The following is a 16177-nucleotide window of genomic DNA, read 5'->3' on the forward strand; positions in this document are numbered from 1 at the left end:
TACAGCTTGTCCAGCAGCGCGGCCGAAGCGCGCACGCGGAACTGGTCGCGTTCGGGCAGGTCGCGCAGGCGCCGCGCCAGTTCACGGACCGCACGGCTCAGCTGGTTGTAGCGCGTGTAGTCCTCACGCCGCTGCAGCCGGTAACGCCGCAGTACGCGCAGCTCGTGCAGGTTGTGGTCGGTGACCTCCCAGTTCAGGAAGTCCACCTGCTTCAGCAGTTTCTGCTCGTGGAACTTAAGCTTCCGCACCATGATGGCGGCAGCCGCAGCACCAGGACCCGAAGCTGATAGTGCGTTTCAGTACCCGCGCGATTTCCGCCGCGGCGCACCAAGACCTGGACGGTCTGGGACCCTGGGCCAATGAAAGAAAGGCTTAAAGTCACGCCCTCATTTTCCATTGGCCAGGGTGGGACCACGCCTCTGCACTGGGATCTCGCGTTTCTTTTCTTCGCGTTTGCATAGGGAGGGGGTAGAAGCACTGCGCGGGGGGGCGGGTCCCTAGGCGGCTACGCGGGGTTTTTAGTAGCCAAGACTGTATCCCTTTGTGCGGCAATCATTTCCTCCTAGACTTCTGTCCTTTGGGGACTTTCAGAGTCTCCCCCGCAAAAGCTGAAGAGGCCATTTCTGGGGAAGAAGGGTGACTGCGGCTTGTTGATTGGGTTTACTGTGCTAACTTCCACTGGGCTCTTGCCATGCCGTGGGGGAGCTTGCCGGAGCCGGCTGTCCTGGGACTGACCTGGTAGTTCCCGCCGCCCGCCAGCGTCAGGTCCTTCACCTGGCAGGCAGAGCGATCTCTCATTGTCACGTTGGGCTGGGTAGCACCGAACCCATGAAATCCCGACTGCCTGGCCGCTTCCTAGGCGCACATAATCCGGATCTATAAGGGAGCCGCCTGGACATCTGTATTATTAACTAAAGTGTCAGATGATTCATAAAACCCAGTAAGTTTGAGAAACTTGGACTATAAGTACAAGTCCAAACCCTTTAGTCTGTGCTCAAATGAATTATCCTGACATGAATTTCTGGCCACCAAGTATTGAGTTAACAAATGTAATGCTGTTTCGGCTAGTTGCAGCTGTAAGTTACATCTGGTGTAGCGCTGCAGACCTAACCCCTTTTTGCCCAGGCATTTAACTTCTCACTGATCATTTTTGTTTTGTATGCTTTTCATTGTCTTTTACAATACAATAGTTCTGGGTGGGGCGCGGTGGCACACGCCTGTAATCCCAGTACTTTGGGAGGCTGAGGTGGGAGGATCACTTGAGCCCAGGACTTGGATGCTGCAGCGAGCTACAATGGTGCCACTGCACCCCAGCTTGCACAACACAGCCAGACCCTGTCTCAAAAAATATATATATAAAAAAAAATTCGATATCTGGAAAATAATAAACATAATATGTAAATTATAAAGTATAATAAATACTCATGAATTTAGCCAGTTTAAGAAAACATCACCAGGCTAGGCATGGGGCTCCTGCCTGTAATCCCAACACTGGGAGGCCAAGATGGGAGGATCACTGGAACCCAGGAGTTCAAGACCAGCCTGGGCAACATAGTAATACTCAGTCCCTATGGACAAAAAAAAAAAAAAAAAAATTAGCGAGGCATGGTGGCAGCACCCATAGTCCCAGCTACTGATGGGGGTTGTGGTGAGCTGAGATTGCGCCATTGCACTCCAGCCTGGGCAACAAAAGCAAAACTCCATTCAAAAAAAAAAAAAAAACATGAATCAAAAGCCTAGAGGCAGCCCAATAAACCAAAAAAAAAAAAAAATCTTAATAAGGCTATCTCTCTACTTGCCTGTCCAAATGCTTTTCCACCTGTGCAGATCCATTCCTGCCTGTCCAGCTGTCTCCACACCTGACCCCTACTTACCTGATCAACTGTCTCCTCCGCGGGTCCCATTGCGGTCCCACCACTTCCAAATTCTTCCTAGCTACCCAACTGTTTCTCCTACCCACCAGCCCCATATACTGCCTATCCATCCATCTGTACCCTCTACTCTTCCAAAGACCTTTGCACCAGTCCCATTACTGTCTTACCCAATTAAATATCGTCCTCGTCCTCCAACCCCGGCTACTTCCAGCATTTCTAGCAGTTTCCCTCATCTACCAGCACCAATTCCTTCTTGCCTACCTGGCCATCTACCCCACCCGCCCCAAAGGTTTCCAATCATTCCTGACCCTGACTCACAGAACAAGTTATTTTACAAAACTTTCAGACCCAAACATTTCCTTCCAGCACAGCGTTCTACCGCAGCCACTCTAATGCCTGCCCTTGTTCGTCGTTCCCTTCCAGCTCGACTGGTTGTTTCCCCAACCCCTTTGGAACCTCTCCCTGTTTTGAAGCCTTCCTGTTTATCCAGTCACTCCCCTCATCCACCAGTCCCCACTCTTTCTTATGTCACTCCGTTGCCTGCACATCCTGCTAGCTTGGATTCTTTTCAGTCAGTCCAGCGATCTGTTCCACAAGCCACAGCATTGTCAAATCAGCCCAAGGCCTTTGCAGATCATCTACCAGCCTCAGTTCTCTCCCTTGCATCTCCCTGTCATTCTCCATCTTCTTCTTTGCCTTCATCTCCTTCTACTTCCACATCCTTTTCTTCAGCCTGTATACCGTTTTCTTCCTCCTCATCTGTTCTTTCCTCTTCTTCGACTTCCTCTTCTACTTCTCCATCCTTACCTCCTTCATCTATCCCTCTTTTTTCCTCTCCTTTGCATTCATCTTCCTCTCCAGGTTTGCCTCCAACTTATTTAGCTTTTCCCTCTCCAATTTCTCCTGTTTCTTCTTCCTTTATGATTTCCTCTTCCTTTCCCCCTATTCTTCACTCTCCTTCTGTTTCTACCTCCCCATCTCCTTTTATTCCTATCCACCCCTTCAATCCTCCTCACTGGGGGAAGAAAGTAGAGAAGAGAAGAGAAGAAAGTGAAGTAGAGAAGAAAGGAATAGAGAAGAAAAAGTTGACAGACGACAACTTTAAAGGTAAATAAATTGAGTTTATTAGATATTTTGTAGATATAGCAATATTTTGTTTGGGAAGGGCGACTGAAGGGGAAGGATTATGTAAGAGTAGGAAAGTGTAAAAGGAAGAGACAGAAACATACTCTCAATGTTCAGGAACTTGTATTAAATACCTTCTTGCTCTCCCTGATTAAATGTGTGATCACAAAGGGATAGTTAAGAATCTAGTCATCTTTGACCTTGACTACTCCAGTCTGTCCAAATAAAGATATATATGGATATTGGAGATAGGTAATCGGTATATATCACATGTGACCATCGTCACCTTCCAAAACATTTTTATTCTCATTAAAGTGGGAATAATTTAATAATTTAATTGAATTAGGAATAAATGCTCTTGGGATTCATACTGCCAGCCCCAGTGCAGCAGCATTCAGCTATATGGTAGTCTCATCCCCATCCTATCCTCCCCCAAAAATCTTTAGTTCTTTGCTTTCACTTTGTATATGTACTGAAATGTAACATGCTATAGCTTTGCAGAAGATACAAAATTCTAATAGAAAATGATGTCATGCACTGAAAATGTTTGAATGACCCCTTAGCATAGTAAAGAGAGACTCTATATTAAGGGTACACTTCTGTGGCATAAAAACCATGCTTATATTCCTATTTATATTCCTGAAATAACTGAAAATAAGTGAGTACTTGGCCTCCATTGAGGAAGATCCAAGTTCCCAAAGCTAGTTAAATAGGGAGGAAATTCCTGCCGACCCCGACAAGCAATTTTTATATTTTCTATCTGCTTGAATCTTCAGCCAACACTATTAGGGTTACAGTTTTTTCCTAACCTACCAGCCATGACATCAACTCAGAAAGAAGGGTAATGCAGTATATTATTATCCATATAGGAATGCTCTTAAAGACCTGAGGACTAACTCTACACAGGAATTACTTCTACCCTTATCCCAGATGATAGAGGGATAGGTTATAATAATCAAAGCCATTAATTACTGGGCATTCCTATATGAAGGTGGAGTTCTTTACTGGCACTTTAGTCTCACAACTATTTTTATTCTACTATTGATTGCCTTAAATTCTCATTCTAACATGTCTATATATTTCTCCAATATCCTTATATGTGGTTACCTGGACAAACACACACATATTACACAAATGTGTCATGTATATACATATAGAAAGAAGTTAACTTTATTTAAATGTACTAAGCGCTTTCTGTGTCTGGTTCACAGAGCTATAGATTCTGCCTTGCCTTCAGCATTATCAAAAAATGATCACAAACATCAGAAACAACTCTTATCCAGAATCAATTGTGATAAAGAAATGAATGAAAACATGAGGGCCACCTTGGCTACTAGCAAAAATGTGTTCCAGCTTAAACTGGAGGAAACTCAGAAACGCCTAGAAGATCAGCATCTAAGCAATTTGCAAGTATGAAACTATAAAAATGTTGTTAATATTTTAATTCCTTGTACTAATTTTGCTCCACTTTTGCAATGTTCTCCACTAAAGAAATATCTTACTAGCTAAGAGTGGCCTTGAAAGAGTGTGGAGGAATCAGCACAAATTCATCATAGAAACTATAGAAATAATTTTTTAGTTTTTTCCTTACCTTTGAAAGTACAATGTAATGTATTATTGTTAGAGATTGCATTATAAAAAGCAACCAGAAAAGTATAAAGATGTAGGTATTAGTTTCTTAATGGAAATATGGCAGGATTCACTAGAAATGATGTTTGTAATCTATCCCTAGAAGGGCATATACTTTGTTATTTTTTCCACAACTGAATACAGATATCGGCTGATTTTCCTACATGTCCATCCATGTACTTTATTTTTCATTAATAATTATACACAATTATGAGATTTTTAATAAACCAATATCAAGATTAAATTCATAACATTGACCTGATTCATCCAACAATTAATCAACAGTGGCAAGGCTAAGAAGGCAAAACAGAAGATTCCTGGCAGCTATCGTATGTGCCTTCCTACCATAAACAACTATGATTATGAATAAAATATATAAAACAACTGCTTTTAGACATGAGCCAGAGGCAGTGCAGGATGTGATCTTGAAAAGGGGAAACAAATGACGTAAGCCTTATGATCACCTAGGCTTTCTATGTCGGTATATTGCCTGAATAAGCCTTAAAAAGATCCACTAGTAACCCAAGCTACCTATTAAACAAAAAAACTTAACACTTTTTTCTGTTTTTCTTTTCTTTTTTTTTTTCTTTTTTTTTTCTTTTTTTTTTTTTTGAGATGGAGTCTCACTCTGTCACCAGGCTGGAGTGCAGTGGTGCAATCTCAGCTTACTGCAGCCTCCGCCTCCTGGGTTCAAGCAATTCTCCTGCCTCAGCCTCCCGAGTAGCTGGGACTACAGGTGCCTGCCACCACGCCCAGCTAATTTTTGTACTTTTAGTAGAGACAGGGTTTCACCACGTTGGCCAGGATGGTCTCAATCTCTGGACCCCATGATCCGACCGCCTCGGCCTCCCAAAGTGCTGGGATTACAGGTGTGAACCACCATGCCTGGCCAACACTTTCTTAAAGAAGACTATGAAATCTAAATATTCAATAACATGATGCTCACAATGTCAGTGTTCAATCAAAACTTACTAGACATATGAAGAATCAGGAAAATATGACCCATAACCAGGAGAAGAGTAGTCAGTATAATCAGACAGAAATAACAGAGATGATGGAATTAACCAACAAGGAATTTTAACGTATTTTTATAAATATTTTCAAGGAATTAAAGTAAAAATGTACATAAGAAAAACAGTTTAAAAAAGAAATAAACAGACCTTCTAGATATGAAAAACATACTGTCAGAAATGAAAAATTGACTGGATGGGCTTAACATTGCAGTAATTACAGAACAAAAGATTAGTGGACTTGAAAACATAGCAATAGAAATTATCCAAGCTGAAGCTTTAGGAGAAAAAGGCTGGAAAAAAAATGAACAGATTGTTAGTGATCTGTGAGTCCATATAAAGCCATCAACACATTTAATTAAAATTAAAATTTAAATAAAATTTCACAAAGTGGGAATGGAAATGTTTAAAGAAACCATCACTGGAAATGTTTCAAATTTGATGAAAATTGTAAATCCACAGACTCAAGAAGCTCAACAAACTCCAAGAAGGATAAGTGTATGCACACACACACACCACAGAAAGGCACGTAAAAATCAGATTAAAGCCAGAGGGAAAAAAGATATGTTACATGCAGGGCAATAAAGATAAGATGGACCGCTCATGTAACTTATAAGCAAAACTTGAAGTTGATCATGTTTCATTATTTAATGGTGGAAAAAAATCTGAAAAAAAAAAGAGTATTGTTTATGAAATCAGAAATTGCCAAACTTCTTTTGAGGTGATTTGGGAGATGAAGCAATTACAGACCTATGCAAACGGAAATCTTAGAGCCATGGATGTCATACTTATATCTAGAAGGATCTTCTAATGCAAATTTCTGTGTCTCTCTAGATGTAACCTCAAAGGATGCCTTCCAGGCCTGATTTCATCATCATTATCAGTTAAAACAACTTAGTTCCAAGAACAGGCATTGAAGTAGCTGTGCTTTGTTTTATTCCCTGTTTGGCTGAGTGACTATCACTTTAAGAAGTGTGCCAAAGGATGTGATAAATAGGGACTAAATGCTAAAACTATAAAACTCTCATGAATAATTTTTAAAACTTACTCCATAATACTAAATCAATAAGAACTAACTATGTAAATTAAAATATTTGTATTCTGTAATTTGTTTACTTTAGTTCTTAGTTTACTTACTGGGCTAAAAAAAGAATGTAATTTCGTCTGATACCATAGTATGTAAATTTTTAAAATTTTCATATTTTAGATAAATCTAAAATGTACAATAAATCTTAAGGGATATCAATTTTCTCTCCATTCAGCATTTTGACTAGATATACAATTTAATGTCTTCTTAAAATTTATTTCTGTGTATGTGATATAGATTAAAGCATTCTAGATATGTGTGAGAAAATAGAAATATTTTTAAACATTTACCATACATTGAAGTAATTTTGAAATTTTATTAAAGACTGATAAATTTCATGTAAATTTCAGTGAAATAGTGATGAAAATGTCTATGGAATTTATGGAAATTACTGCTATGCTAAACCTCCAAAAGGAGTCATTAAAGTCAATAGTTTTTGAGTCTAAACCCATATGAAAATTACCTGGGGAATTTAAATTATACCAATATATGGACCCCATCCAAGTGTTAAATCAGCAGGACCCAGGTATAGATATTTTACACAGTTCTTTATGTGATTTTAACATGTAGCCAGAGTTAAAAGCCTTACTACAATCCACAAAATTAAGTTTTGTAAAAAGATGTAGCCCCTACTAACAGGAGGCTCACATTAGGATAGCAGAGCTTTTAGGAGCCTCATTCAAATCCAGTGAATGTTTTAGGAAAAAATGCAATTTGTAAATAATTATTTTTCAGAATCTCACTTGCTGTTACTAAGCCTTCAAGAAACTTCATACTTTAAATGGAATAGCAGTAACAAAAATATTTTCTAAGTTATAACTGTGGCTAGAATAAGCAGGTATTACTTTAGGAGTTGAAATCAAAGCAAGCATACTATATTATAAGTCTTTGTTACCTCCCTATTTTTTACCTTGAGGATTGCTGCAGCGATAAGAATTATTTATATACCCACGATATTTATAGTCATATTACTCTACATGCAAGGAGATTTAGGCTCAGTAACAATGGTATGTTGAATCATTAATCTTGGCATTTAAAAGTTTATAAGCTATACAACAGTGTTCTTTTTTTTCCAGAAATTTTGTGATGAAGTTAATCAAATAACCAATTCTGAAACCCTCTCAAGTATAGACAGTCTTGAGCCTACAGAGCATGAAGAAATATATTTAACACTTAATAAGGAGCATTCCACATCCATCCAGTGGAATACCATTTCCCTCAAACCAGCAAATATGCAATCAACTAAACTCAACTGCTTTGATGAAGATAAACTGGCATTCTCTAAAACTCAACATATAAATAATTGGCTTACAAATGTAGATGCTTCAAATACTCAGGATGTCACACCTTTCTCAGATATTTTAAGTAAATCTAATGTTCTACCTTCATGGGAATATTTTAATAGTAAAGAACAAAATCCGTCTTCTTTGAATGGAACAGTGGAAAGAGCCAAAAATACTGCTAATAATTCAGTACCCTTTGTACCTAGCCCACCTATATTTGTACTAGATAAAAAATGTGAAAAGACCTCTGAAACTAGCACTATAAGGATAACTGACTCCACTTCTGGAGCATTCAAAAGAGAGAGGCCCTTAGTCACTGAGAGCCCAACATTTAAATTTAGCAAATCCCAAAGCACTTCAGATTCTCCAACCCAGGAAGTGGCTACATTTCCAGACCAAGATAAATATTCTGAATTAAATCAAGAAAATGGAACTACTTCAATTCCTACTTCATGTGTACCAGTGGCAACGCCTTTAGTTTTGCCATCTAATAAACAGTCAGCTAGACCTTCAGCAAAGAACAGTATACACATAAAAGAAATTGATGCAGTGCAGTGTTCTGATAAGTTAGATGAATTGAAAGATGGTGAAGAAGAAAAGATAAAATATTTTAATTGCAATAAGGGAGAGTTGCCTTTATTTTCAGACAGTTTTCAAGATGCCTATATACCTCACAATCCGGATTCAAAAGATGAAAAACAAAAATTCGCTGAAACATCATCCCTGTCTAATGTAACTTCTAATTATGACTTTGTTGGCCAGCACAAGAAAATGAAATACAACATCCATGAGAGAAATGGTGTGAGGTTTCTTAAAAGTATTTTAAAGAAAGAATCTAAATATGAACATGGTTATCTTAAGGCATTAATCATAAATCAGAGCTTTAAGTTTGGAAATCAAAAAGCAGCAGCTATCAAAGATAGTATTGAATTAACAAAGGAAAGGGAAAAAGGTGCAGAAATTCCAAAGACTATTAAAAAACTGAGGTGGTTTGATGAAACTAGCAGTATAGAAAACAATGCTGAAGACAGTCATTCACTGAAGAATAAAACAGGAATAACTCAACAGCATTCTCAAAAATTCTGCATTCAAAGTGGTGCTGGAAGCAACATAATTAGTGTTTCTGCTTGTGCTGTAAATTCTGCTGCTAGAAAGAAGTCCAGGGAGGATTCTATCTCTGAAAATGTTACGACTGGAGCAGACCATACGCCTTTGAACTGTTTTATACCTTCAGGTTATAATTTTGCTAAACATGCCTGGCCAGCCTCAAAAAAAGAGGAAAGTAAAATCCCTGTACATGATGATTCTAAAACTAAGCAAGGTAAGCCACAAAGAGGTGGAGCAAAAATAATTAGAAAACCAGGATCTGCAAAAGTCCAATCAGGCTTTATATGTACAAACAGAAAAGGCACTGTCATTGAACCACAATCTGCAAGCAAAGTCAACATATTTACACAAGCTCAGGGAAAATTAATTATACCTCGTCCTCCTCCCCAATCTACATCAAATATTAGAAGTGGTAAAAATATACAGGTGTCTCAGTGTCAATCAGTAACTCCTGAAAAGCCTCAAAACATTATTACACATAACGGTTTTAATTCAAAACATGTGCGTCCAACAGAACACAATTTGAATCAGTGGAATCGGGAAAGTAGTTCTCCACTGTCAAATGCTTGTTCTGATCTAGTCACTGTGATACCATCACTGCCATCATATTGTTCTTCAGACTGCCAAACTTTTGCAAAAATAAATCATTCAAATGGCACTCAAGCAGTTGCCCAGCAAGATGGGACATTATATTGCACCCAAAGAAGTCCTGTTTGTGAAGAAAGTTATCCATCTGTGACTCCAAGAACTGCTGAAGAAGAATCGGTTCCCTTGTGGAAAAGAGGGCATAATGTCCTGCATCAAAATAAGAGGGCTACAGGTAAGCATAAATTTATAGCTTTTTATAGATACAATGTACACCTTTGTTAAAGTCATGTGAAATTGTTCCTATTTATGTATGGACATACATACTACGTAAATATTAGTATTAAACAATAGCTGTATAGAAATAACTTACCTCCAGGCCGAGCACAGTGGCTTACACCTGTAATCCCAGCACTTTGGGAGGCCCAGGTGGGTGGATCACTTAAGGCCAGGAGTTCAAGACCAGCCTGGCCAACATAGCAAAATCCCATCTCTACTAATACAAAAGTTAGTCCGGCATGGTGGCACATGCCTATAGTCCCAGCTACTTGGGAGGCAAAGGAAGGAGAATTGCTTGAACCTGGGAGGCAGAGGTTGCAGTGAGCCGAGATCGCATCACTTGCACTCCAGCCTGATGACAGAGCAAGACTCTGTCTCCAAAAAAAAAAAAAAAAGTAGTAACTTACCTCCTGTAATATTGTGATTTTTGGCCAGGCACGGTGGCTCATGTCTGTAATCCCAGCACTTTGGGAGGCCAAGGTTTGCGAATTTACTTGAGATTGGAAGTTTGAGACCAGCCTGGCCAACATGGCGAAACCCTGTCTCTACAAAAATACAAAAATTAGCTGGGCATGGTGGCGCATGCCTATAATCCCAGTTGCATGGGAGGAGGCAGGAGAATCGTTTGAACCTAGAGCCCAAGAGGCGGAGGTTGCAGTGAGCCGAGACTGTGCACCACTGCACTCCAGCCTGGGTGACAGAGCCAGACTCCATCTCAAAAAGAAAAAAAAACATTGTGACATTAGTAGCTGAAGTTTTATTTAAGAGAATGAGCCAACCTGTGCTCAACTGAAATTAGAAACTTTTGCCAGCCTCCATTTTTTTCCATGACTTTTCCTATTAGTTTAAGAGGAAGGACAAGGAATAGGATCTGATTCTTGTCCCATATTATTCTGTCATTACTATTGTAGTCAAATTTCCCATCAAAGAAAGCACAGTGAAAAATATTGTTTAAATTATTATAAACAAGTGAATACATGTAATTATATTCATTTTTCTTTAAAATATTTGTTAAATTGAGTTGCTATAAACTAATATTAATTAGATATACCTGATTCTCCCATTCCCTTTCCCAAAGTGTGGTAGCTCCGCTTTTATCTGCTCTATTGGTTTTTGTGAGAGCAAAAAAATGATATCATTGCCTTGAAATATTTTTGAAAATTAATCTCTATAGAATGCCATTGCCCTTACTAGCTAGTTGACTCTCATAAAACTTCTTTCCTCCTATGAGGGAATAAACTAGAAAGCAATACATTTTCCTGCCAATAGGAAACAGTTGCCTATTGAGAAATAGGACTGGAGTCTGGAGGCAATCAGAAAAACAACTCTTGTTTTTCCAAAGGTATGAATAAATATTGATATATAATGAGAGTTTAAAATTTAATATCCAAAGTCATCTTCAATTAAACCATGAGTTTTTAAGGACAAGGGACATTTGTGTAATTCATCACAGTATCTCCAGATGCTAACAAGTGTCTGGCACTTAGTAATCACCCAGACTCTACTTGAATTGAATGGATACAAGCCACATTAGCGGAAGAGAAGCTAAATGCAGACACTATAATCTAATAATCTTCATTACTTGTCTACAAAAATCTAGATTTTAAAAAACTGTTTCTGTCACTAAAATTACGATTTTTTTAATCCCGTCATTTCAAAATGTAACTTTAGTTTTCACAACACTTCAAAAAATGAAGGTATCATACAGATTAAATATTCTAAAATAAATAATGATGGTTACCCTTTTTGAGTTTCTACCTTGTACCAGTCACAGTACTAAGTGTTTTATACTTATTATCTGATTTAAACCTTCTAATAATACTGAGAAATAAATATTTTTAGGACACTGTTTTGCAAAGAAGTAAGCAGAATTATCCAAGGTCAAGAGCTAGTAAATAGCAGAATTGGTATTTTGATCCAGATCTCTGTGGTTCCAAGTCCTGTGCTTTTTGTACTAAAACCATATAGTAAATATAGTTATTAAGCAAATATCATGTATCGCACTCTGCTAATTAAGAAAAATATTAGGAAACTTACAGTTTCCCAATATATGTACAAAAGGGTAGCATATTAAAATTATCTGATTCTCTGATAAAGGAATGGGATACATTTTATCTGGAGAAACCAATATTTTCCTGACATTTAATCAAAGGAGGTACTTCTCTCTCGGACCTTCATATAAGGGACATTGGAAAATATAATGAATTTTAACATTCTTAAATGTTCTTAAATATTCACACTGTTGTAAATATCTATACATATTAATACAGTGATTATACTTCAAAAATATAACAATATTAACAATACTGAATATTTTGTATGTTCAGTCATTTAAGCTTTTTTCCCAAAACTGTTTAAATATAAAATGCTTCATGTGAACTCTTTGTTAATACTGGATTATAGTACAGTGAGCATTTGTGGGATTTCTTTTCCTACACTTTTATTTGCCAGTTCATTTTATTTTTATACCCTTATGCATCCAGAGTTGACAGTTGTAGAGAGCATCTTGTTCTCAATTAGCATTTCCAGAACACTCTAGCATAACTCTCTAGGAAAACCTCTTCCAATTAGATCCAAGCCATTCAACTATACCACTTCCTCATGTCTCAAGTTATTTCCCCCCTAAACGATGGCTTCGATATTTGGTTCACAGTCTTCATTTCCATACAAAGTCTTTGCCATCATACTGGATAGTTCAGCTTTTATATGGATGAGCAAACATCCTGATCTTCCTCACTCCTTTTTCATCTCTCATAACTTTCTATACAATTCTGCCTCAAGTACCCATTCCCTTTGCTATATTCTGGACTTCGTCAACATTCATAACTTCTCTTTTTTTATTTCAGCTTTTATTTTAGATACAGAGGGTACATGTGCATGTTTGTTATATGGGGATATTGCATGATGCTGAGGTTTGGGGTATGGATCCTGTTACCCAGATAGTAAGCAAACTCACTCACTCCTCTACTTAAGCACATTCTCCTCTCTTTTCCCTACTCTTACTCCTCCCATTCTTCTACCCTACTGGGCTTCTTCAGTCCAGTATTTTCTCTACTTTCTCATTCCAATTCATCATCTCTTTCTTTCCAATTCATCAGCTCTTTATTTTCTATTCCTTACCCAGCTTCAATTTAATGGTCCATTTCTTTTTCTTTTTATTATTTTTTTCTTTTTTTGAGATGGGGGTCTCACTTTGTTCCCCAGGCTGGGGCACAGTGGCATGATCATGGCTCAGTGCAGCCTGGGACTCCTGGGCTCAAGCAGTGCTCCCACCTCAACCTTTCAGGCACTACAGGTACACACCCCCATGCCCAACTAATTTTTTTATATAGAGACAGGGTCTGCCTATGATACCCAGGCTGGTCTTGAACTCCTGGGCTCAAGCCATCTTCCCACTCGGTCTCCCAAAGTGCTAGGATTATAGGCATGAGCCGCTGCGCCTGGCCAGGTTCATCATTTCAATAGTTCTTTTACCAATATCCTAAGCTCTTTGCCTCTTGGTCTTTTTTGTCACAGGAATCAAACAACCCTCCCCCACCCAGGGGAAAAAATTATTTACTTTTTCTCTGCCTCCTTCTAAGTAGCAGAGAAAATTCATACCAATGTGCCAGGCATATTGGCTATACTGTAGATTTATGATCCACATTTTCTGATGAGCAACATTACTGAGTATTCCTACTGTTTCTCTCGTAAATTCACTGTCCTTCCTTTGAAATAATTATTTCAAACATCCTTCCCAAACATCTAATTTCCACACTTCTCTTCCCTCATCAAATACTTTCACTGCTCATTTTTCTTAAAATGAGAGACTATTTTCATCCAAAAAACCATTACCAGATTGAAAAGGCAAACCACAGAGTGGGAGAATATTTGTAATGCATATTACTGACAAAGGGCTTATATCCAGAAGATATAAAGAACTCAAAATGCTCTTCAATAGTATAATATATAAATAGAGTTAAATTCCATTATTCATTTAATGAAATACTCTAATATAAATGAGCTATTGCTGAAAAACAGCAGTGTGGGTATACCTTACACCTTAATATTGTGCAAAAGAACCATATTGCACAATAAAAATGCATATTCTGCTCCATTTATATCAAAAACAGGTAAAATTATGGCAGGGGAGTATATAGAAACAGGTAATGAGGGGAGCATTTTTGGTGCTAGTAATATTCAGTTTCTTGACATGAGTGGCTGTGAAATCTGGGTTTGGATATATAATCTGTTTATTTTCAATTCGTGCACTTTTCTATACATAGATTCTACTTCCATTTTTTTGAAAGCCAAATGATGTTGACACATTATTTAAATCTGATTTCAAAAAGAATACTTTTTTCTTTTCCAATAATTATTAAGAATATCTTCACAGAATCAAAAATTTGATTACTAGAAAGGACCAATGTGACAATTTCCTTTAAAGTGTCACATTTTATAGATGAGGAAATATCCTAGGCAAAAATTAGGTAACATTTATTATGTTCCAATCACTAAGCACTTTAAATATTGAAACAAAGTTAATCCTCCCAATAAATCTGTGAGGTGAGTAATATTCTTACACCCATTTTATAGATGAGGAAACTGGGTCACATAGAGGATAACTGACTGTATAAATTGCATAGTTAGTGTAAGTGGCATACTCAAAATTAAGGCATTATGAATCTATGTTCTTAAATATTGAGCTACTTTGTTTATTTTTTTCTGAGACAGGGATCTCACTGTCACCCGGGCTGGAGTGCAATGGCACGATCTTGGTGCAACCTCTGCCTCCCAAGGTCAAGCGATCCTCCCACCTCAGCCCTCTCAGTAGCTGAGACCACAGGCACGCACCGCCACACCTGGCTAATTTTTTGTATTTTTGGTACAGATGAAGTCTCACCATGTTGCCCAGGCTGGTCTCAAACTCCTGAGCTCAGGCTCAGGTGCTCTGCCTCCCTAGGCCTCCCAAGTACTGGGATTATAGGTGTGAGCCACCGTGCCCAGCCTTACTTTGTTTTTTTTAAACTCTTAATAACAACAATTTTTTCAGTAATATACATGAAAAAAATAGTACATTAATCTATACAATTTGTGGATAGTGCAGAGTATCAAAGGAAGTTACTGATGAAATCGAGGCTGGAAGCAAGCTTCAGAATCATCCTGGCTAACTGAACTGGCAAATCAAAACCAGTAAAGTTCAGTTTAGCAGAAATAGCTATAAAGTCATACATTTATTTGCATTCAGTTTACTGTTTACAGTTTGGGGGGGGGGGTTGCCTTTATTTTTTTTTAAGGTGGGGACTCACTGCATTGCCCAAGCTGATCTTGAATTCCTGAGCTGAAGAGCTCCTCCTGCTTCAGCCTCCCAAGTAGCTGGGGTTACAGTTGTGAGCCATGGTGCCTGGCATGCTTTTTAAAGTTTTAATTGTGAAATATATCTGACATAGAAAAGAATGTATGTGGCATATAAGAACAAGTTAAGAATAATAATAAGAGAACCCTGTACCCATTGCTCACTTTTAGAAATAGAAAATCACCAATAGTGGCCAGGTGCCGTGGCTCACACCTGTAATCCCACCACTTTGGGTTGCCAAAGCAGGTGGATCACTTGAGCCCAGGAGTTTGAGACCAGCCTGGCCAACATGGTGAAACCCCGTCTCTACTAAAAATATAAAAATTAGCTGTGCTTGGTGGTGGGCGCCTGTAATCCCAGCTACTCAGGAGGCTGAGGCAGGAGAATCGCTTCAATCCCAAGGCGGAGGTTGCAGTGTGTCAAGAACATGCCACCGCACTCCAGCCTGGGCAACAGAGCGAGACTCAGTCTCCAAAAAACATAAAATAAGAAAGAAAAGAAAAATCTCACTACCTACGAAGCCCTATATGCTTCTTCCCAACTGCATCCCCTTCCTCTGTTACAGACGTGAACACCATGAAGAATTTCACGTTAAGCTGGGCACGGTGGCTCACACCTGTAATCCCAACACTTTGGGAGGCCGAGGCGGGTGAATCACAAGGTCAGGAGTTCAAGACCAGCCTGGCCAACATAGTGAAACCCTGTCTCTACTAAAAATACAAAAATTAGCCGGATGTGCTGGCGCGCACCTTTAGTCCCAGCTACTCCGGAGGCTAAGGTGGGAGAATCACCTGAACCTGGGAAGTGGAGGTTGCAGTGAGCCGAGATCGTGCTGTTGCACTCCAGCCTGGGTGACAGAGTGA

General features: G+C 38.7%; 1 protein-coding gene across 1 annotated transcript in view; it reads left to right on the top strand.

Annotated features, from left to right (window-relative positions):
* Positions 1–16177, top strand: part of CEP126 (centrosomal protein 126kDa) — an 81362-nt gene that overhangs the window by 38128 nt on the left and 27057 nt on the right. Inside the window, exons 5-6 of the mRNA XM_011984383.1 lie at positions 4211–4409; positions 7802–9935. Coding sequence (XP_011839773.1) covers positions 4211–4409; positions 7802–9935 — 2333 coding nt within the window. The remainder of the gene's footprint in view (positions 1–4210; positions 4410–7801; positions 9936–16177) is intronic.

This window comes from Mandrillus leucophaeus, unplaced genomic scaffold (assembly GCF_000951045.1).
Source record: "Mandrillus leucophaeus isolate KB7577 unplaced genomic scaffold, Mleu.le_1.0 Scaffold267, whole genome shotgun sequence".
NCBI lineage: Eukaryota > Metazoa > Chordata > Mammalia > Primates > Cercopithecidae > Mandrillus > Mandrillus leucophaeus.